The following is a 22,423-nucleotide window of genomic DNA, read 5'->3' on the forward strand; positions in this document are numbered from 1 at the left end:
AATATATCAAACTGAAGAAGTACTTACTTCTGACGAGGCAATCATGGCTATGAGTCACACTGTGTTTGTCTTTTGTGTTCCTGGCACTGCTGGAGAAGTGTGCTCAGGATTTGGGAAGTACATCTAAGGCTGTGGGCTCCTCTATGGCCCAGCTGCTCACATGTGCTGCGCAAGGCAATCAACATTATACAGGTAAAAGACATATATGCTGCACAAAGTTTGATGTTAACGCTGTAGTGTGGAAGTAGTTGATGTTGCTGCTCTGCCTCGGTTTAGTCTTGTGAACAGAAATGTAAAAAAAAGATTTATGCAACTACCAAACCTAACTGAGGGATTTTTGAGCAGTAAAATTCACTTTCTGAATCATCTGGGTATGTCTTTGTGTTTTCAGTCGCTCTCCAACCTGTTTGCAGCCGTCTCACTTAACCAACACAATGTTACTGTTGCCTCCGTCTGTCTTGACATAAAACAAATCACTTCCTGTGTGTGCGGCACAGATTTAAACACCGCTATACTGAGAAACACGGAGGGAGTTGTGTGGAGGTGATAGGCTCAATAAGCATCGTGTGAGCTCACTTGACAATGGATTTACTGTAACAGATATTTGTTTATATTGAAAAGGTACGTGCTACCCTTTGTAAGTACAAATATAAACAATCAACCTTGTTCATGTTTTTTGTAAGGACTGGATAGGATTTAACAAACAGAATGCATCGCTGACTGTAAAAACAGCTTTGTGAAATGGGCGTGTGGGAAAAGAGGAGGCAGAGAAAATAAATCTCCTTTATTTGTGCTCTTACTGTTGCCTTAAACTGATAATTCTGGCTCAATTCAAGATCTCAGGGGAGGAGAGATGAAGACAGAGAAAGAAAAACATTTTTAACAATGAATGCTCCCAAGCAGCACTTCATGTTGTGGCCCAGGGTGCTGCTCGCTACTCATTAATCTTATTTTCACTACATTTAACATTCCATCAGCAAATGGCTCCACTTGGCTTGCTAATGTAATTTGCTGCCCTTTTTCTTTTCCTCAGCTCTACGTATACTTAGTTAAGGGCACCTCCTGCATGGGGCCATCTTTATTATATTAGCTAATTTATTTAAACAATGAGGGCATTTCAGTATCAGTGGGGTACTGCTAGCCCCTGCCAGCTTGTTTGCACAATGCTGTTACAATTAGAGTAAAGAGAGGAAATGCACACACTCCCTCTCCATTGGTAATCCTTAGACAAAATGCTGCAAAGCAAAAATAATGACTTTGAATTTGAGGTGTTAAGTGCAGAGACATGGTCACTTATGATAAAAGGGATCATCATATTTGCTTTGTATATATACTGTATAAAACATACTGTACAGCGTTTATTGGATTAACTCGTGCTATTGTTGTGCTGATATATGTTTTGCTGTATTATTTTGTTTTCTTAACATTTGTCCATCTCATTGAAACCATCGGTTGTCACTTTGTGTCCTTTTATTGCTGGTTTTTCACAGGTGTCGCTGCCAGAGAAACAGCACTGGCTCTAAGGACGTTGGCCCAAGCAGCCAGAGGTGTGGCCGCCAGCACCAAGGAGCCGCAGGCTGCAGCTGCGATGCTCGACTCTGCCCAGTGTGTCATGGAGGGATCGGCCATGTTGATTCACGAAGCCCATCAGGCTCTGGTTCATCCTGGAGATGCTGAGAGTCAGCAGAGACTCGCACAGGTATATAGTAACCGTGATATTTAAGTAGAAATCACATTGCTCCACTTTCCACAACAACGTTAACGCTATTTTTTTCTCTGCTCAGTCTCTCAATCGCCTGGCATTCCTCCCTCAGGAGTGTGACAGTAAAGCTGCTCATTGTCCTGCAGCCCTCTAGAGCATAAACATATTGTTTGTCATATGTCTGTGACAGCAGCATAAATTGGTGACATGGATTACTGTGCACTGCCGTGATCCAAATTTGTATTTTCCCTTATAGCGTTCATCTGAGACTCTGTGTTGTCAAGCACATTGATAGGAGGGGGAGAGTGCTAATAGCGATCCATTTATAGACCGTTGTGCTCCTTTACAGGTGGCCAAAGCGGTGTCACACTCCCTGAATAATTGTGTGAATTGCCTGCCAGGCCAGAAGGATGTTGACATGGCTCTCAGGAGCATCGGAGAAGCCAGCAAGAAGCTGCTGGTGGACATTGTAAGTACCGCTCAGTCTTTTCCTGCGGGAGTTATTCACATTTGGTTTGGTTTGTGAATGTGAACAGTCTGTACTGTACACACACAAGCACCTCATGGTCTAACAGGGTGTTCCTATTTTACCTGCGAATGTTCATGGTCTACATTATGGCTAATTGAGTGTCTTGTGTTTGAAGCTCCCTCCCTGCAGCAAGACATTCCAGGAGGCCCAGACTGATCTGAATCACACGGCAGCCGAACTCAACCACTCAGCAGGCGAGGTTGTCCACTCCTCTCGAGGAACAAGCGGCCAACTGGCTGCGGCCTCGGGCAAGTTCAGCCAAGACTTTGATGAGTTCCTCGATGCTGGCATTGAGATGGCGGGACACACCCAAGTAGGTTCCATGATCACAAACCCACTGCTCACACTCCACCAAGCGTATCAAGCGGTTCAGTGATAATCCTCTGCCACCTGCATTTTACAGAGAGGAGAGTGCTGACCTTTGATGCACATAAAAGACGTAAATCCTTTCTTATTGAGCTCATATTTTTCGTGTCACTTTAGCGCCTAAGCTATTTAAGTAATTTGTTAATGAGATGTTTTATTCTAATTCACTTAGGCACATGATTGTCCCCTTGAGCACTAATGTAGTCAGAGGTAATGAGATCTTGTTCTGGCTATTTTGCTCATTAATTTGGAAACAAAAAATTGTCAGGGACTGGAGTTGATGTTGCATGACATCCAAGCTTCAGGCTCAAACGCTCCTGCTAAAGATGGGGAAAGAGGACACAGGTAGTGGACAGAAATTAAGGACATTCTTGTCAATATTTAGCCCCTTAAAGACCTTAATTATCCATGCATAATAGAGCTGTTTAAAGATCACTTGCATTGTTCTTCCCACACAGAGTCAAGACGATCAGATCCAAGTCATTGGCAATCTGAAGAACATCTCCATGGCATCCAGTAAGCTGCTGCTGGCTGCCAAGTCGCTGTCTGTGGACCCAGGTGCAGCCAATGCTAAGAATCTTCTAGCTGTGGCGGCAAGGTGCGATTATATGCAAATAGCACCTCATATGTATCTGATCGTGTCAATTACTTCTAATTAACGTCTTCCAGTGTTTGACAGTGTGCTGAATGATTGTATTTTAAATCAACCACCAGATTCACGCCTGCAGCGACTATACTTAAATGTCACAAAAGTCTCCCAGCTGCATCAGCGTGTCATTTCTAAGCTGTCTCTTTTCAACGTTGCTGCAGGGACTTTGTATTTTCACCCCCTTAGTGGAAAGAAGCCAAGCAGCTGATCCCGCGGGGCTTCAGGCCTGACTGACTTCTCTCTGTCTAATTAGGAAGATGGAAGCTTTGGATAGAGTCTGTCTGTGCTCAGCAAGGCTGAACACAAACTCAAGACAATCTTGGCTCTCCTGTGTCCTGTGTTTGCCTATTGCAGTGAGAGGCCATGCTTGACTAAGGGGAGCTAAGAGCACACGTGTGTTTATGTTAGTGTGAGGGAAGCCAGGCTGTGCATGCATGCAGAAGGGCACATGTGGAAGCTAAAATAGCCTGTATGTGTGTGTGTGTGTGTTTCAGGGCAGTGACAGAGAGTATTAACCAGCTGATCACGCTCTGTACCCAGCAAGCTGCAGGACAAAAAGAGTGTGACAATGCCTTGAGGGAGCTGGAGGTAGACGTCTTTGCATACACTGGACCATACACTAATAGACCTCCTTCACTAAAAGCCTTATTTATTATGTCTGTTAACCTTCACTGCATTTCTTTCACCAGTGAATAAGTGCATACTTTCACCCTTGCCTTCCATCTATTTTGGATTCAATTACTCGTAAAGAGACAATCACAGTAATTGATCATTGAATTTAGAACCATATTAAGTGCCTCAGATTTTGCATACTGCATGGCGTCATTGTCATACCAAAAATGACAGTGAAGCCGTGCGGTTAAAAGCCTCGGTTATCAAAATGTATCATGGCAAGCATTTTACAATCGGCTTGATTTACATTTATAGTGTCGGCTGTTTCAGATCTAATTTATGCAGCTGATGAAAATGTGTGGTTATCAAACGCATTGAAAATTGCGCGACGGCGCGTCTATTGCAGTTAGAACCATTCTCTGTGCACAGGCTGTCAGAGGACTCCTGGATAATCCCAACGAGCCTGTCAACGAACTCTCCTACTTTGACTGCATCGAGAGCGTCATGGAAAACTCAAAGGTACGGGGCTTTAAAAAATAATTGTGTGTACAGTACATTTAAATTGTCAGAGATACTCTGTAGTGCAAGTGTAGTAGACGGCTAAAGATCCCATTTCTTACTCATTTTCTCCATCTCTGAATGCCTCAGGTCCTAGGAGAGTCGATGGCAGGTATTTCTCAGCACTGTAAGACTGGTGATGTGGTCGCCTTCGGGGAGAGCGTGGGTGTAGCATCCAAAGCTCTGTGTGGACTCACAGAGGCTGCAGGACAGGTGAGATTGGCATCCTTCTCCTTTTATAAACCTGGTCCAAGTTTTGCGTAATTTCTTTTTATTAAACGGGCGCCTCCTAGTGTGAATTTCAGTCCGGAAATCAAAATAAAAGCTGCAGTTCATACAATTTGGTGATTTTTGTTGTTCAAGATTCAAAAGCTTGATGGCTTGTGAGTATAGGCTGTCTCTGAACTTCCTGGTTTCCGGTGCTGATGCTCTTGAACCGTCTGCCTGACAGCAGGGGCGTGAAGAGGCTGTAGCTCGGGTCAGAGAGGATCCGTTACGCCTTTCCTCCTGCAGCGCTGTCTGTAAATGTACTGAAGGGTCTGCACCTCTGACCTGGTGATGCGCTGCGCTGATTTTATCCCATTAAACTGCTGAACAACTGAGGTTTTTTTTTTAGCAGTGAAATCCCCTTCTAAAACTCTCGGTCTCTGTTTTAGTTCATGATCTAGCTGTGGTCTCGCTTTACTAGCACATGCTTGCTGTTGCTTCCGTCATGACATGAAACTAATCACTTCCTGTGTGCAGTACTGTTGCTGGGTGAAAACGAGATCTAAACACACAGTCAATTCAGTTGACAATGGTTTGAATGTAATGAGCATTCGTTTTTATTAATAAGGTCTGCACTACATTTTTAAAAGAGTTTTAAATGCCATACATCCATGCCTGAGGAGAAATGTTTTAAAAAATGTATACAAACCATGTGGGGCCTACTTACAAGGATAAATGACGACGATTAACGTCAGATCAACTATTGATCAATTGAATCACTAGTAAAACCAGACAAAACCGCTTACAGTAAAATGATAAATAATGAAGAGATGTTTATTGATCAGTGGAATAGTTTTGCTGTTCCAGACCGTCAATTTGTCCATTCTGTCTTTAAAACAGAGCTTCTGAGAAAAGCAGACACACTGGATAAATTATTATCAGTTCATTTTAAATTGAACAAAGAGTCTTTGAGTCCCGACAGAATTCCTGACAGCGTTTATGCCTTTGTGCTCTCATTCTATTACTCCAGCTTAGAATAACATTAGGAGACTGTAAAAATAATTTAAATTAAAACCTAGCGCTTTGATGTTTCACCAGACAATGATCCACACACTGCTCTATATTCCCCGAGATAAAAAGAAAAAATCAATATTTCAGGAAGACTGATTTCAACTGGCATTATCCTTACGTCTCTCGCTCTCAGCCGCAGAAACAGACAAGCTTTATTTCTCTGAGGAAAGGTCCCCCTATTATCCACCATGTATAGCTTATATGATTCTTTGTGAATATATGGGTTGGTTTACTTGTGTACGCATGTCAGAGTTGTGTGATTTGTCTGATGATTTGAGAAGAATAAAAGATATCAATGTAACTGTGTTCCTTTTTTATCTGCTCTGTAGGCTTCGTATCTTGTCGGCGTATCCGACCCCAATAGTCACTCAGGACACGAGGGGCTGGTTGATCCCATTCAATTTGCTCGGGCCCACCAGGCTATACAGATGGCTTGTCAGAACTTAGTGGACCCAGCTAGCAGTCCTTCACAGGTAAGATGTTCCGATCTACAGCTCGGAAATATGAACAGAGCCAGTGCCTAATGTGTCGTGAATTAAATGGCTCATTACATTATGAAAACCTTTAAATCAACCTGAACGCCATAAATAATTGACACATCATCAGAATGCCTGATTTTACACAACTCTGCTTCTTGTGTGATCGTGTTTTCAGGTCTTGTCCGCAGCAACAATTGTAGCCAAACACACCTCGGCTCTGTGTAATGCCTGTCGCCTGGCTTCCTCCAAAACCTCCAACCCGGTGGCCAGGAGACAGTTTGTGCAGTCAGCCAAAGAGGTGGCCAACACCACGGCCAACCTTGTCAAGACCATCAAGGTCAACTCTCCAACTGATCAAAACGTTGAGTGTAAATTTCTTACCGAATTCATGCATCAATTGAGGAACGGTGGTCATGCGTGGAATCCAACTGCTCACAAAAAAGTACAGCCAAAATAAACAGATACTGTAATGGCATCGTTTTCTTTCAGGCCTTAGATGGAGATTTTTCCGAGGAGAACAGAAACAAGTGCCGCGTTGCTACGGCACCGCTCCTTGAGGCTGTAGAAAACCTGTCAACCTTTGCCAACAACCCGGAGTTCGCAAGCATCCCGGCTCAGATCAGCAATGAGGTATTCATCCTTTTTGATGCTTGTTTGTCATGGCCCAGCCAGACTTCATTTTTTAAATTCAGTTCAGGTGGTTGCGACTGACCAAACCGAATCTAAATCAATAGCAATCTTTCATGCCGTGTGCTGCTCTCAGAATCCAATTTGTACATTTTTTTCCGCTCATCCTGTAGAGGATATTAAAGTGAGTCTTCAGAGAGATTTAACAACTATATTTGTGACTGTGTGCACTCAATCCCCTTCTTATGTGAGCCGGCACCAAAAGGTTTGTACAGCAAACATGGGGAGGAATTGGATTGAGCTCCAATTTTCCTTGTTCTTTTAATATCGAGAAAAGACTCTTGGAGGAAAAATGTATTTTTGTATTTCAGTCTGAGCCGAACAGTTTTTGCACAGTCCTCTGAAAGCTTTATGGCTGTAATCTGTTGGAGGGCAGTGTTTAACGGCACTCTCTCACAGCACAGCTGCTCTAATCTTCAGCTTGTTAATCTAATTGTCGAGGGAGACAAGACTAAAGGTGTTTCTTCCTGCATCTGTGCAGAGCTCTTCTCACCCCTCCCTTTGATTGCACCTTTGATCTCTCCCAAATAGTCAAGACATTTTAACCGATCCGTTGTGCCAGTATGTCCTGCACCAGTATGTCATTCAGCTGTTGTTTCACTTGCAGTACCCTCATTATTTCCATAGGGCTCGGCAGCACAGGAGCCTATTGTACGTTCCGCTCGCTCCATGCTCGACAGCTCCACTTACCTTTTGGAAACGGCACGTTCACTGGTCCTCAACCCCAAAGATCCTCCCACCTGGTCCATACTCGCGGGCCACTCCAGGACAGTTTCTGACTCCATCAAGAGCCTCATCACCTCCATTAGGTTTGTATTTATAACACCCACGGCCACTTCTGTCTGTTATCCTGAATTCAAGTTTGTATAAGTTTGTTAACTGTCGTTGGAAAAGCCTGCGGAGATTCCCACCGCCTTGTAACAGATTAGAGAAAACGACAGTAGACTTGTTTTATCATATTTTTGTTACACAGTGTAATTGTTAGTCACCTTCTGTGTCTCATCTTCAACATTGTCCCTGGTGCTCCGTCATTTTCTTTTTTTCCACTGACCGCCTCCATTAAGAAATCTCTACTGGCTTTTCTTTATGAACAACTTCATCCAATTCCTCCTCGATTAAAATGAAGATAAAGTAGCAGCAATGCTGTATAACAAATGGCAGAAGGGTACACTGATCAGGGCAATACAGCACTGACAGAGATGGAGGATCAGTGTGCGCATCATGCACACGAAAGAGATTCTTTACTGAAACATAAATTGAAAACGTCTTGCAACTCTTAAGTTTTGTCTCGTGATAATTATCAGAAGTGCAGCAGAGTATAAATCAGGCTTTAGAGTAGCCTGCCTTTCATTTAGCACTGACAGACCTCATTTTTTTAAGGATTAGTTAAGCGATTTGTGAAATGCTTTTGCTCACTGTCTTGCTGATGAGAGTTAGATGAGAAGATTGATGTCATTGAAAGTGCACAGGCGTGCACGTCCAGTTTCAGTGTTCGACAGGATTGACAAAACAACAAGCAGCAAAAAAAAAAAAAAAGGTTCCAGAAACTGACCACATTTTGGGACCCAAGTCACCTGATTGGTAATAAAGATTTTTTTTCTATGAGCACCAACTGGGGTGCAGATGTTTTCTGCTAAATATGAAGCTAAATCCATGATCTGATTAGTTAGGCTAAGCTTGGAGACCTGAATGGCCACTGGTTTGCCAGACCAGACTCTGGTAAGTACTTGCAGCATCTCAGATTCATATTCATCTACATATGACAAAATAAATATATGCTTATAAGCAATTTGAAGAGGTGCTGGAAATTGAGTCGCCCCTTTTTGCAGTTTTTATACTAAGCTGAACTAACTGGTTGTCCTACAGAATTCAAGGCGCTATCGTTGAATAATTTTCCATTGTACAGAGCAGTGTGATTTTTTTTTTTTTATTATAGTATTCCTTTGCACAAAAGATACAGAAATGTATTTGAAAAATGTTTTTCAATATATCTGGTGACAGGGACAAGGCCCCAGGACAGAGGGAGTGCGATTACTCCATTGATAACATCAATAAATGTATCCGGGACATTGAGCAAGCTTCACTAGCTGCTGTTGGGCAGAGCCTGCCTTGCAGAGATGATATCTCCATGGAAGTGAGTTCAAGTCCCCCCATCAGCTCTATCTTGTTTAAGAGTAAAAACTTAATGGGATCTGTCGTCTTTCTGTTGCTACTTAAATCGTAATTCTCTTCTGTTGTAACCGCCAGGCTCTCCAGGAGCAGCTGACTTCCTCTGTGCAGGAGATTGGGCATCTGATTGATCCCGTCTCCACGACAGCCCGAGGCGAAGCTGCCCAACTAGGACACAAGGTGCTGGTCTGATGATATATCCCTTCATCCCCTCTGGATTTAGAAAGAATCACCTATTCTGTCTGTTTTCTATCTTGTGACCCAATGCTTCCTCTGACAGTTCTCTAAAACGTGTCCTCTTAGGTGACCCAGCTGGCCCGTTACTTTGATCCGCTCATTGTGGCATCAGTGGGACTGGCTTCAAAGCTCCATGATCACCAGCAGCAAATGACCATTCTGGACCAGACCAAGACCCTGTCTGAGTCGGCCCTGCAGATGCTCTATGCTGCAAAGGAAGGCGGGGGGAATCCAAAGGTACCAAAATGAGCAGGTCAAGACTCTAATGTAGACCTACACAGGGCAGATATTTTTGTTTTTGGATATTCTGTTTATCTAATTACATTGATCAAATATAAACTGATTCAATTTGTGTTAGTTTGCGGGACGTTTGGAAAGAGCTCCTTCTGAACTGTCGTTATTTAATTCATTGGTTTGACATCAACAGTAAAACTCGTCAAAGGTTTTAAAGATGTTCTTGTCCAGGATCAGGTGGCAAATGCTCCCTATTAGTGTCGGAATTTTGTTGACACTTTTGTGTGCTTTTTCTTACTGCACATTTTTCACTTTTTTTTCTCTTTTTGCTAAAACTCAGCTGCCTTCATCACCAAAATATACCCAAAATAAGTCTTATTTTTTTTAGAATTAATACATGTAAGTACTCGATCACATACAAAGTGCAGTCAAGCCTGTGTAACATTTAATGAACCGCATCAAACATTCATCACACAGAGACTCAGTTACAGTGACAAGCAGTCAATCCCTTACCTTTACCATATTTTTTGTATTCTTATTTCATTATTGTATATAATATAATTATATTATATAATTATTACATGTTGTTGTATGTTTTATCTTGTTGCGCTGTGCTTAATATAATCCCTAACTTACTCGGCAAAGGGTTTTTACAGACCACAGTTTTTGTGTAGCCAGTAAACATCTTGAATCTTGAATTACAAGTGTCCTCTAGTGAGACACGAGTACTTACCAGCTGTAGGGACGCTCCACTGCAGTAAAGCTGATAAATGACTTTCTGGCTAAACCAAGGCAGTGTCACAGAACCGTTAATCAGCTGACTGTGTCCTCAGGCGTCACACACACACGATGCCATCTCCGAAGCATCCCAGCTCATGAAGGAAGCCGTGGACGACATCATGGTGACTTTGAACGAGGCTGCCAGTGAGGGGGGCATGGTCGGGGGCATGGTGGAGTCCATTGCTGAGGCCATGGGCAGGGTGAGTATAAGTGTGTTGAATGCATATACAGTAGCTGTGATAACTTGTTAGAAGTCTCTCTAGGGTTAGGGTTAAATAGATTTGAAATGGATTTTAGGTTTGATTTTATTAGTTTGGCGCTGCACAGTGGGAACACTGAGAGCATGTCCTTGTCCATGACTCTCATTACTCCATTAGATGACAAGTTTTAAATCCATAGCCCACTGATGACGTTAGCTGTCACTCATCCTGCTCAGGGACATGTCTCTTTGTTGACATTCTGGTTAATGACTGACAAGATCTGTATATACTCGGTCATACGTTATATACACTTAGATGAGATAATGTTTTCTTCATTTAAACATAGATACACCACTGTTAATTCTCTTATTTTGCACTATTCGTAAGAAAATGTGGTTAGTAGTACAGTTTTTAACAAATAAATACGACCAACAAACAAAACTCAATTGGTGTCAACACCTGGGAGATACTGAATCAGAGCAGGGACAGTCACAATCCAGATGTTATGGTGGGTTGGATTCACAAGTAATCACAAACAATGACTTGAACCAAAATTACAGTACTATTGTTCAACAATTAAGATTACCTGTAATTAACACAGAGCATTTAGGCAGCTTTTTTCCATTTCTATGTTAAAATGTATAAAATGTATATACAGAGGCAGCCGATAAGAATGTGCAATATAGAGTCTCTTATCTAGGCAATCTGATGAAAATGATTATTTATTATTTATTATTATTATATTATACAGCTGAGCAAAAAGTACTAAAAAAATGGAAATATGTCACAGTTCAAAGTTCACTTGAAAAAATGTCTTTTGAGCACCAGGGGTTGAGAGGAAACATCTGTCATCCAACTATAGCTAGATAGGGTGGGAATGGTGTTGTGAGTATATTATGTGTGTGACAACAGAACATAGGATAGTTCTCTCATCCCCACTATTGAATAAATATTAAAGGCCTAACCGTTCACAGCTGGACGAAGGGACACCACCTGAACCTGAGGGCTCCTTTGTGGACTACCAGACCACAATGGTGAAGTTCTCTAAGGCTATCACCATCACCGCCCAGGAGATGGTGAGTGCTTGTACCAAGGAGCGTGTGCTTTCCATTATAAGATCAATAGAGACATCTTCCCCCTTTTGCTGATGATATGTATTCTTCTCTAGATGACTAAGTCGGTGACCTGCCCGGAAGAACTTGGTGGTCTTGCCTCTCAAGTGACAGTGGATTATGGACAGCTGGCACACCAAGGGCGTCTTGCTGCAGCAACCGCAGAACCCGAAGAGGTAAGAAGCCATGCAGTCTCTTTGTACAGCATGAAGGATTCAACACACCACTGTTATTACCCTAAAGTGTCAGCTGATAGATCTGAGAGCATGCATTATATTTACACCCACACCAATAAGAGCTGATGGTTTCTTTCTTTCGTTCTTTCTTAAGACTTCTTTAGACAATGGGTGGTTTTCTAATTTGACTGTTTTCATTTTCGATTAGCGCGTTAAAAAAGCCTGAACAGAAACATAGTCAACTTTCATGTTTGAAGGGAACGGGAAAGATGGCGTTTGCATAGAAGGTAAATGCAAATGAGTGCATTTGAAGCAGATTCAGCGAACAAAGGATAACGTTTTAAAAATTCATGCCCAAAACATCACTCCGGCTTCTATAATTCACTGCACTGGAAGTGCAATGGAAATGGAGGACGGAGGATAGAGGCAAGGTTTGTGTTGAGTGATGAAGACACCCCAACATTCCACCATTTAGTGCAAGAAGCAATGAAATAAAGAAATGCCACCATGGATAAAGCGTTACTGGTGCCTTCTCCGTCTTCCGTCTGTGGTGGCTTGGACTTTTGCTTGTCACAGCAGTGGATGGAATCACACATAAATGCACACTTTCTTTTACCTTTTAGAAACGTACCCCTCTGCAAACTTTCTGCATATAGTATTAAAGAGCACAGCAGCAATGTTGTAACATTGCACTGGTAAGTGCACACCTCTTATCAATATCTTGTATATAACAGGCTGCTGGAAACCCTGCTGGTTACCATAGTAACATTGTGCTTCCACAAGTCCATAAGCCTATAGCGATGCTCACAGTGAATTACCACCCACCCATGGATCTCAGTCTGGAACTTAAAGGTGTAGTGCCACAGTGCAACATTCATCCTCTAAAGGGGGTGCTTGAAATCGTTTTTTAAACCGCCCACTGGATATGATTGTGATCGTGTCATGCAATGAGAGTATAAATTAGAGACGATTGGATGCTGTCTAAGCCACTGCCCGGTTATGCTTTCAGGTTGGCTTCCAGATAAAGACACGGGTGCAAGAGCTGGGCCATGGTTGTATCTACCTGGTCCAGAAAGCTGGAGCCCTGCAGCTGAGCCCCACTGACAGCTTCTCCAAACGGGAGCTCATTGATTGTGCCCGTGCAGTCACAGAGAAGGTAAGCTATGTGTACACCATCTATAGCATGAGGAAGCTTCTTTCTTTCTTTTTTTTTTGTTGACTTTTTTTTTTGTTGCCATAATTTGCAGTTTCTGTTGTTTTGCAGCAGCATCAGCACAGAATTTGCATTTTTAGGAAAACAAATTGAATGCATTTCTCTGGGACGCCACTGTATATACAGAATATTCTTGCTAAAATAATATGATAGAGAAGATAGTGTGCAAGACCAAGGAGGATTTCAGTATAGCTTCAGCCTTACCTTTGAACTAGTAAAGTCAGACGCATTTGCAGGCCATTTTAACTAGTAATAACTGCTGTTAAATTAACAGTCACTAGAGCATGCTCTCCACTTGATTCAGAGCTCATGTCAGACTTGAATAAATTGTGGTGTCTCATGCTTATCGATTCTTGATGCTTGTGTCTGAAATGTACGTTTGTTTATGAGAGGTGGACAGACACAAGTCTTCAAAAAGAGTCATTTGATTTGCAGAGTCAGGGTCATTGACTTAATATGATTGTGCAGCAGAATCTGATTTAACGCATGCTTAACCTCGCTCTCCTCTCTCAGTCCCATCGTCCTTCTTTAATCCAGCTTGTCCAGATGTTTCCCTCCAAACATTTGCAGCTTCACTTACCTGCTGTGTAGGGGAAAAATAAATCCCAATGAATAATTAAATATGTGCAGTTCATACAGAGACAGGTGTTGTTTATAGCAGCGTTACACTTCCAAAAGCAGCGTCTCTGTGTGCCTCACATGTTCCAGGTGTCCTTGGTACTGTCGGCGCTGCAGGCGGGGAACAAAGGCACTCAGGCCTGTATCACTGCAGCCTGTGCGGTTTCTGGCATCATTGCTGACCTGGACACCACCATCATGTTTGCCTCAGCTGGAACACTGAACCCTGAGAATGAAGAGTCTTTTGCTGACCACAGGTGCAGTGACTTTGACACATACAAGACAAGCAGAGCGAGACACAATGCTGACTGGGGAAAAAAAAAAACCTGGTCGCCAAAGAGAGCGACATGTGATGGTGTTAAAAATGGACCGTAGAAGAATAGGTTTCAAAAATAGAGGGATGAGAAAATGTCTATACATTTCATAGGCAGATAAGGGAATAAGTCTCAGTTATCCTGGATTTGTTCATTCTGTTTTTGTGCAACACTCCTGGTGCCTGTTTAGAAGCCTAACGCAGGTAGAAAGAAATCCACTGTGTCGATCCCTACGGGAGCAAGATTTCTACGTTGATTTCACCAAAGCTAATGTACGGTGTTCAGTGGCTCACTTAGAAGGACACCGCTCTATACTGACACTCATTTTACATAATATAATGCTCATAGAAATTTGTCCTTACTAAACGCACATTCTATTCAGAAGAGCAAACAGGTTCTTTCCATATTGCTGGTACTTGTGAGTGACTTTGAAGCAGATTGTGACATACTATGTCCCATCCCTCAGGGAGAGCATCTTGAAAACAGCCAAGGCACTGGTGGAGGACACCAAGCTGCTGGTTGCTGGAGCCGCATCCAGCCAGGACAAACTGGCCCAAGCTGCCCAGTCCTCAGCCAAGACCATCACCCAGCTAACTGAGGTGGTCAAACAAGGGGCGACCAGCATGGGCTCCGAGGACCCAGAGACACAGGTGACGGAAATGCGCAACCGTTTAAACTGAACGATATCTAACAGAACCACAGATGTTTCGCAGCTGTATGTTTTCCTTCTCTCAAACATATTTTAATCTTTAACAACGCTCAGTTATTACTTTTTAATTCTGCAGCATGAAGCTTTCCTCGAAGACATTTTCACTGAATTACTTTTATCTGCCTGTACATGCAGTTTTATGTTCTCTGCGTTACGTAAATGTAGGTTTGATCTGATCCACATTATGTCCTCTCTTTCCGTTGTGTGTGTGTGTGTGTGTGTGTGTGTGTGTGTGTGTGTGTGTGTAAGCCTCTATCTCCGCTCTGCACTAAGTCTAAAGTATCATGATGAGGTGGTAGTGATAAAGTGTTAAATCCTCTCCCTCGGGTACGACGGATAAACCTATACTCTGACCATTGTGCCACATTGACTCTGGCTCTGTCTCCTCAGGTGGTTCTGATAAATGCAGTGCGCGATGTGGCCAAAGCTCTGGCCGATCTCATCGGCGCCACCAAATGTGCCGCTGGCAAGCCGGCCGACGACCCGTCCATGTATCAGCTGAAGAGTGCCGCCAAGGTAAAAGGACAGACCACTCAAATAAATGATTTTTGTTTGATTTCTGGGTTGCTGTTTACTGATACCAGTGATACAGTTCTCCAGTTTATTATTCAGCTGATGCTCTCTTTTTATTAGTGCAGTTTTTAGTCTAACACATTGTGTTTGCGTGCGTACGTGCTTTTCCATGTGTAACCGACAATTCAATAACTGAGGTGCAACAAATGACCAAAATCTGAGACATTTGTTGCTCCTCTTTCAAACCACATAGTTAGTGGTGTGTGTCCAAGCAAAATATTGTAGTTTTTGAGGGAATAAATCCCTAAGAAGTCCAGTTAAAACATATTTAAGTATATAATACAGATAATATCAGTGTTGACCAACCTCCTTTTTGAGTTGTCCTTTTTCTGTTAATTGTCACTATGACTTTTACAGCTACCAATCTGCTGTGGAATAAAAAACCAAAGATCAGACCTGATCAACATCTACATTTTCTAGTCTTTTCATACATTTTCTGCAATTTTCCTCAAATGATTTGTTTTACTCACAACTGTCGCCCAAACCACAGCTTGTACAGTAAGTTTAATAACAGTTTGAGTTGGAGATTCTGGTGTTTTCTCCACTAAATAGAATTAGGGGCCACCCATGTCTCTGGTCATGTTGACAGATTGTGTCTGTTGCCGCAACATATGGTGACCCCCAGAGGGGACGTTCTCAAACCCCTGGTGATCATGTTGCTCAAATTACTAACCTAATGATATTACCGCCAATAGAGATGGGAATATATTTTCTCTTAATGATCACTGTCAGAGAATAAAATATATTACCAGAGCTTCTGTTTTTTTATTTTTTTATTTTGAAATCAACCTCTTGTCTTCCTTCAGCAGCTGAGTGTTTGATTTCCATGATATCAGTGAAGGTGGGCTTTGCAGCTGAGGAGAAAGAGCGCCACCTCCTGGCTTGAGTGTTATTCTCATTCTATGCTCTTTTTTTTATTTGACAGGTCATGGTGACCAACGTGACGTCTCTGCTAAAAACAGTGAAGGCAGTGGAGGATGAAGCCACTCGCGGGACGAGGGCACTGGAGGCCACCATTGAGTGCATCAAGCAAGAGCTGACAGTAAGAGTGCCTGACAGGCCAAACCACTTCTTCTGTGGGAGGCAGCTAAAGAGACACGACCTCTCTGCAAAGAGGGTCAGGGATATATACGTGGGTATTATTCTCAACAAATCAGGGGAGCTCCTTCTCTCTATTGTCTGTCCACCTCCTTGTCACCTTCCCTCAGCCCCGCAAGGTTTCTCACAGCTCTTTTACTTATCAGGGTCTGGGTTTCAGACACAGGCTGAGAGAAAAAGGAGATTTCCATTTTTTTCTCCCCCCTGTAATTTACTACTTATATTTATCAGAAGACCCCAAGGCTGAGAGGAGGCTTTAGCAAGAGCTGAATTCTTTTTTTTTTTCTTTCTTTTTTTTTTTTTTACTCACTATGAGCACATATATAGAGAATATAGTAAATTATATTCCTATTTAGAGGGAAAACAATTGGTATCATCCACCGGTCATATCACGACTCTCAAGGCTTCACATTGGAAGTTTGTTTTGCAACCCACATCCAGATTTCCCGTACCTGGGCCCATTCATGCCCGCACCAAAACATCTGTGTCTGTGGTTTATCATCATGTCAGGTGTTCCACTCCAAGGACGTCCCGGACAAGTCCAGCACGCCCGAGGAGTTCGTCCGCATGACGAAGGGCATCACCATGGCAACGGCCAAGGCAGTGGCCGCAGGCAACTCTTCTCAGCAGGAGGCCGTGATTGCAACTGCCAACCTGAGTCGCAAAGCCATCTCTGATATGCTGACGACATGCAAGGTGCCAATTCACACACCAGTCTGCCAGATCAGGCCTCACACAGGCAGCACTCGAGTGCCAGGGAACCTGTGGGTCCAGCCCACTGAGAGCAAACTAGTCAAGTCCACTTCATGGACACTCGTGTGGTCACAGTGCTTTTGAAGAAACCGACATTTTATTAGCGATATATAATTCACAATGGTTTAAAAGTACAGTGACATGAAAGTGACACATTTTCACTTTGCTACAAGGATGTTGAATAAATCTTATTATTCCTCCAGAAACAATGTTTGTGTCCTTTTTTTTTTTTTTTTTTTTAGATTAACTATTACGTTATTTTCTAATTATTCCAGCAAGCAGCGTACCACCAAGAAGTGAGCGAGGAGCTCAGGTACAAGGCCCTGCAGTTTGGCTCCGAGTGCACCAACGGATACATCAGCCTTCTGGAGCAAGTGCTGCAGGTTAGAGCATGTGACCGAAACATGTGTCATGAATGTTTAATGGAAGAAGCTGGTGTGTGTTTCTAGCTGTGGATGGGTGAATCCTGGTCTTTACCTGGTTTGTGTGTTTCGCCTGGTAAGATTTCACAGATCTAATCAACAAGATTATATCCTGTCAAATCTGTCCTGGCTCGCTGTGGTCTCATGACTGACTGCTTCTTTCTGTCAATGATGAGGATGTGAAGTTTGACACATTGTTTAATTCCCGAGCACCTATGTAATTCATTAGTTCATAATAAAAATGCTGCACGAGGAAAATGAGAACAAGTGTGCCATAAGCTCATAAATCCACACACCTGCATGTCTGCTATTTAATGATTAAATCGCCTCGCTTGCATAATTAGTTATTGGAATTTCGTGTTAATTGTGACACGCCATCAAAGCGCAGTGTTTTATTTTTGGTCGTAGAAAGAAGTGAGTCGTGAGAGAATACAACTAAGAACCAAATGTAGAAATAAATATATCTATGGTTTATTTTGTTATGTAAGAATTAGATTGTTTGGTTTTGATGCCGAACAGATGGTTTTTCTTATTATTATTTTGGTTTGTCACCGTCTTTGCTCTGTGTGTGTGTGTGTGTGTGTGTGTGCATTTGCTGTGGGCTCTTGTGCTTTCAGGTGCTGCTGAAGCCCACGCCAGAGCAGAAACAACAGCTGACCACACACTCAAAACACGTGGCCGCTAGTGTGACAGAGCTCGTCCAGACAGCTGAGGCCATGAAAGGTGAGGCCACACACACACACACACACACACACACACACACACACACACACTGTCACACACTGTCACACAGACTGTCACACACTCCTTTACCCTCGCAAGAGTTTGGCTTGACAAGTTAGTTAAGTGTGACCCCCTATTATCACTGATGTCAGCATTTTATGGTCCATTGAACACGCGTGAAAGTTGTGTGTATTTTTAATTCAAAGTGTTGGGAATTTGAATTTTACAGAGGCTTGTGTGCGATCCAACGTTATCATTTTCACTTTGGCTGTAAATTCTCAGAGACAACAGAATTTGATAAAGGATAAGGATTGTGATGATGCTGGAGCTGTGTGAAAAATATACCGAGTTACCGAGTCTCCATTCCTAATAAAGATAGGACGTACAGTCGATCACTTTAGAATATTGAAATTGCACCATGGAGCAATTGCCTTGCAAATTGCTCCAAAACGAAGCTGTGTAGGATTATTGTGACAGAAACATACTGGACTGCTTTCTCCAGAAACTGCACTGCCACGTCTGACAGGAGTATTAGATTGTGTTTGGGTGAGAATTAGATTTCAGCATACAGCCTGAGACTCAGCGGGGCTATCCACTTCACCTCCCTAATGTCCCATGTGTTCTCTCTTTCTCTCTCCACTGCTCTCTCCTGGCTGCCTCAGATGGAGGTAAGTGGGATATAGTGCGTTGTGTTCCTTCAGATCGCCTTACATAGAGTCAGGGAGGCAATGGAGGACCAGACGACCGGGGGGGTGGGTTTGGGGGTCGCAGAACAGATTTCCCCAGAGCTCAAAGAAATCCACGACAAAAACATTGTTCCATCTGCTTTACCAAGCTGTTCCCAAACAGTTCAGTTTTATAGGCACTTAAAAACCTACACATGGTAAATAATCTGTCAAGTGTGTATTTCTTTTACCTTTTAATTCATTCTGTTTTATTGTGAGTCAGTTATTTGGAGTATACAGAGCTCTGGAGCTGTTTAAAGACGTTGACGTTAAACAGTGCACGAAAAGCAACATGTGGTTTAATGTTGACCTTTTTTGTTGGTATATGAGATAAAATGTCGATCACCAGAATGATTCCTCTAGTGTTTTATTTTGAGGGTTTAAGCATGCTGTAACCAGTGTCTGAGCAGGTGTCGATCCCTTTGCAGGATCAGACTGCGTGGACCCGGAGGACCCCACTGTCATCGCCGAGACCGAGCTCCTTGGAGCAGCAGCGTCCATTGAAGCTGCCGCCAACAAACTCGAACAGCTGAAACCCCGAGCCAAGCCCAAGGTAAGTGCCCCTCTCAACCCTCCCCCAACTACACAGACACACACACACACACACACACACACACACAGCTTTTTGCCATTAATCAGCAGGAAGAACATGTGAGCCAAAGGTAGAAAAAGGTGACACTGACTTTGAAATGGAGTCGTCTTTTTTCCCAGTGACTGAGCTGCTATTTTGGTGTCATTAATGGAGAAAAATGTGTCTTTGTTACACACACGCTGCGTTGAGTCATACAGCTGCACCAGTGAGCTAACTAACAAAGCTTGGAACACTTTTTTGATCATTACTTTGAGTTGTGTTGCCAGGAGACACTATTACACATGGCCGGGTCCTCAAGCTTATTATGTTGGAACAAGTTCAAATGTGTGATGACCTTTTCTGAAACCGAGGGCCTCTGACTTATTGAACTTTATTTCCTTTGCGTTACCGCATCGCTCCTCGTTTCTAAACTGCACTTAGGGAGGATTTTACCCTGCCATTCACCTCCTCCATTACCAACCAAACAAAGCAGCCTAAACACATAATACGCAGGAAAAACAGACAAAACAATGGGATGCATGCTTTTGGACAGTGAACTGACCCTTTTTTTTTTTTTACAGTTCTGTATACATTACAGGATTGTGTTTGTGGTTTGTTACTGCATGTTAATTGTGTGTTTGTTTATCTGTCCCTGGAGACTGAATAGTTGGATCATGATGCTCCTCGTTGTGTGTGCCCCACCAATCCACCCCCTTCCCTCCCCCCCACTCTCTTCCTGTGCACAGAGATTGTCATTTCCACGTTTTCCCTCTGTGATATGAAGGGCTGCATATTTGGGTTAGTCCAGTTTTAATAAAGACCATATAATGCTCTGTCTCATACTATAATCCCGCAGCTACAGACTGCACTTATGAAAAGGGGGATTAGTGAGTGAAAGGGTTTCTCCTCTTTTGAATGTCACTGTCTCCCTCTAGTGATCTAATAGGAAGCAACTCTTCCATAGAGTATTTGAAGGGGAAATACCACGTTCTACATTGTTTTACTAACAGCTACGCCTCACATCCACAATTTGTTTTCACACGCAGAAGCAAAAATAAATAAAGTAAAGATTAAAGTATTGAACCGTTATTGTTCAAATTAGCATTTTTTAAACGTTTGATACTGGTATTTCAGTCCACAGATTATTCCTTCACAGAGGAACAACATATACAATTGTTAATTCAATATTAATCGTGTATTCGGAGATGGGAGTTAATGAATGAGGTATTAGGGCTGCAAGCTGCCATGTAATCGATCAAATTGTGCACGTGCACAATTAATTATTTCTCTAAAAACAGACTGGATTTGACTTCCTCCTTCTCTTCCCTCTTCATCCCTCCCACCCCGTACAGAGGGAGGCTTCTCCTGTTCTCGGCATGTCTCCCCGCCTTGTGTCCGCTCCTCCCTCCCCCCTTTTTTCTGAGCCGTTGTAGACCTTGGAAGCCTTCTCTGCAGGGCTCTGTCTGATATGTTTGATATATTAGGTTGTTATTCAGTCCAACTATATATCAAACATATTCCTACAGTGTCCCGCCCTGTCTCCAGCCACATGTGCCTTATGTTGTTACGGAGGTGTAGAAAAAAAACTGTCCTATTCAGAGGCACAGGCGGTCATTCGTTTGTTAATGCCACTGCCTCAAAAATAAACCTTTCAGACTGTGCCATGTGTATTCGTCCATGGATAATGCTCAGGGTTGTAGCTTCCATTGAGGATTTTGGTGGTTGTTTGTTTTTTTAGGAGAGTATGAGGGGGATTACATTCTGCAATTAAAGACTGGCACTTAGTGGATATTTTATAGGGTGATTAAAGGATTTTATAGTCTTCATGTGGATCCATTCTATTACTTTAAAGGTCAAGTGTGTAAGAATTAGTGGCATTTAATGGCGAGACTGTAGGTTGCAATAACAAGAGGACTCCAATGCTTTCCCCTCCCTTTTTTTCAAGCACATCAGGGAACTACGGTGGCCTTTGCAGCGTATATTCAAATTCTGCTAATAATCCCTCCCCCCCAAATGTTACACACTGGACCTTTAATGCAGATTAAGAAATGATTTACTCTTTTTCATTGAGAGTGAATGTCAGACAGTATAAGCAGACGCTAATAATCCATTTCACAGCGAATACATCACAAACATGTATGAATGCTCAGTCGCAGCGTCTCTGATCAACTCTGCATCTGACCTCGCAATTTATTTGCGCAATCTCGGTTGTATGATGACAATAAAGATTCTTTCCTTCCTTTCAAACCCTTTCCTTTCCTTAACTCTTAAGTTGATATGTGGTCTTCCCTTCCAGCAGGCGGACGAGACGCTGAATTTTGAGGAGCAGATCTTAGAGGCCGCAAAGTCCATTGCTGCGGCAACTAGTGCTCTTGTTAAATCTGCGTCGGCAGCTCAGAGAGAACTGGTGGCACAAGGCAAGGTCAGTTCACACACACACACACACACACACACACTTGGACACTCTGGGAAATCCACATGCGACATGATATTTAATGGAATATTTTGATTTTAGGTGGGATCTAATCTTGCCAATGCAGTTGATGATGGCCAGTGGTCCCAGGGTCTCATATCAGCGGTACGTGTCTGTAAAAGACTCATACATTCACATATAATTGTGGTGGATTAAAAGAAACCAAAATGAAAAACGCGTGAATCTTTGCCTGATGTAGGCACGTATGGTCGCAGCAGCCACCAGTAGCCTGTGTGAGTCAGCGAACGCCTCAGTTCAGGGCCACGCCAGTGAGGAGAAGCTCATCTCTTCAGCGAAACAGGTTGCGGCCTCCACGGCTCAGCTGCTGGTGGCCTGCAAGGTGAAGGCAGACCAGGATTCTGAAGCCATGAGGAGACTACAGGTGAGACTGAAATTGTCTGTGGGAATTCATTGTGTATGTTTATGGATCGATTGCGTGCTAACTTTTTTAAAATCGTTTTTT

At 42.8% G+C, this 22,423-nt stretch overlaps 1 protein-coding gene across 3 annotated transcripts in view; it reads left to right on the forward strand.

The window, feature by feature from the left end:
- The window catches only part of tln2b (talin 2b), an 81,231-nt gene that overhangs the window by 55,112 nt on the left and 3,696 nt on the right, over positions 1–22,423 (forward strand). For 2 of the 3 annotated variants that reach the window (XM_058645135.1, XM_058645136.1), the window contains 30 exons: positions 89–192; positions 1,491–1,699; positions 2,052–2,171; positions 2,347–2,544; positions 3,056–3,195; positions 3,741–3,834; positions 4,288–4,377; positions 4,507–4,629; positions 6,024–6,167; positions 6,349–6,534; positions 6,663–6,803; positions 7,488–7,669; positions 8,862–8,994; positions 9,108–9,209; positions 9,333–9,503; positions 10,334–10,480; positions 11,455–11,556; positions 11,649–11,768; positions 12,778–12,924; positions 13,690–13,856; positions 14,380–14,563; positions 15,013–15,138; positions 16,121–16,237; positions 16,804–16,989; positions 17,322–17,429; positions 18,086–18,191; positions 19,345–19,469; positions 21,784–21,909; positions 22,003–22,065; positions 22,160–22,342. In XM_058645135.1, coding sequence (XP_058501118.1) covers positions 89–192; positions 1,491–1,699; positions 2,052–2,171; positions 2,347–2,544; positions 3,056–3,195; positions 3,741–3,834; positions 4,288–4,377; positions 4,507–4,629; positions 6,024–6,167; positions 6,349–6,534; positions 6,663–6,803; positions 7,488–7,669; positions 8,862–8,994; positions 9,108–9,209; positions 9,333–9,503; positions 10,334–10,480; positions 11,455–11,556; positions 11,649–11,768; positions 12,778–12,924; positions 13,690–13,856; positions 14,380–14,563; positions 15,013–15,138; positions 16,121–16,237; positions 16,804–16,989; positions 17,322–17,429; positions 18,086–18,191; positions 19,345–19,469; positions 21,784–21,909; positions 22,003–22,065; positions 22,160–22,342 — 4,144 coding nt within the window. Of the gene's footprint in view, positions 1–88; positions 193–1,490; positions 1,700–2,051; positions 2,172–2,346; positions 2,545–3,055; positions 3,196–3,740; positions 3,835–4,287; positions 4,378–4,506; positions 4,630–6,023; positions 6,168–6,348; positions 6,535–6,662; positions 6,804–7,487; positions 7,670–8,861; positions 8,995–9,107; positions 9,210–9,332; positions 9,504–10,333; positions 10,481–11,454; positions 11,557–11,648; positions 11,769–12,777; positions 12,925–13,689; positions 13,857–14,379; positions 14,564–15,012; positions 15,139–16,120; positions 16,238–16,803; positions 16,990–17,321; positions 17,430–18,085; positions 18,192–18,853; positions 19,311–19,344; positions 19,470–21,783; positions 21,910–22,002; positions 22,066–22,159; positions 22,343–22,423 lie in introns of those variants that run through there. The other variant, XM_058645139.1, reaches the window with a different exon arrangement.

The sequence above is a fragment of the Solea solea genome, chromosome 12 (genome assembly GCF_958295425.1).
Source record: "Solea solea chromosome 12, fSolSol10.1, whole genome shotgun sequence".
NCBI lineage: Eukaryota > Metazoa > Chordata > Actinopteri > Pleuronectiformes > Soleidae > Solea > Solea solea.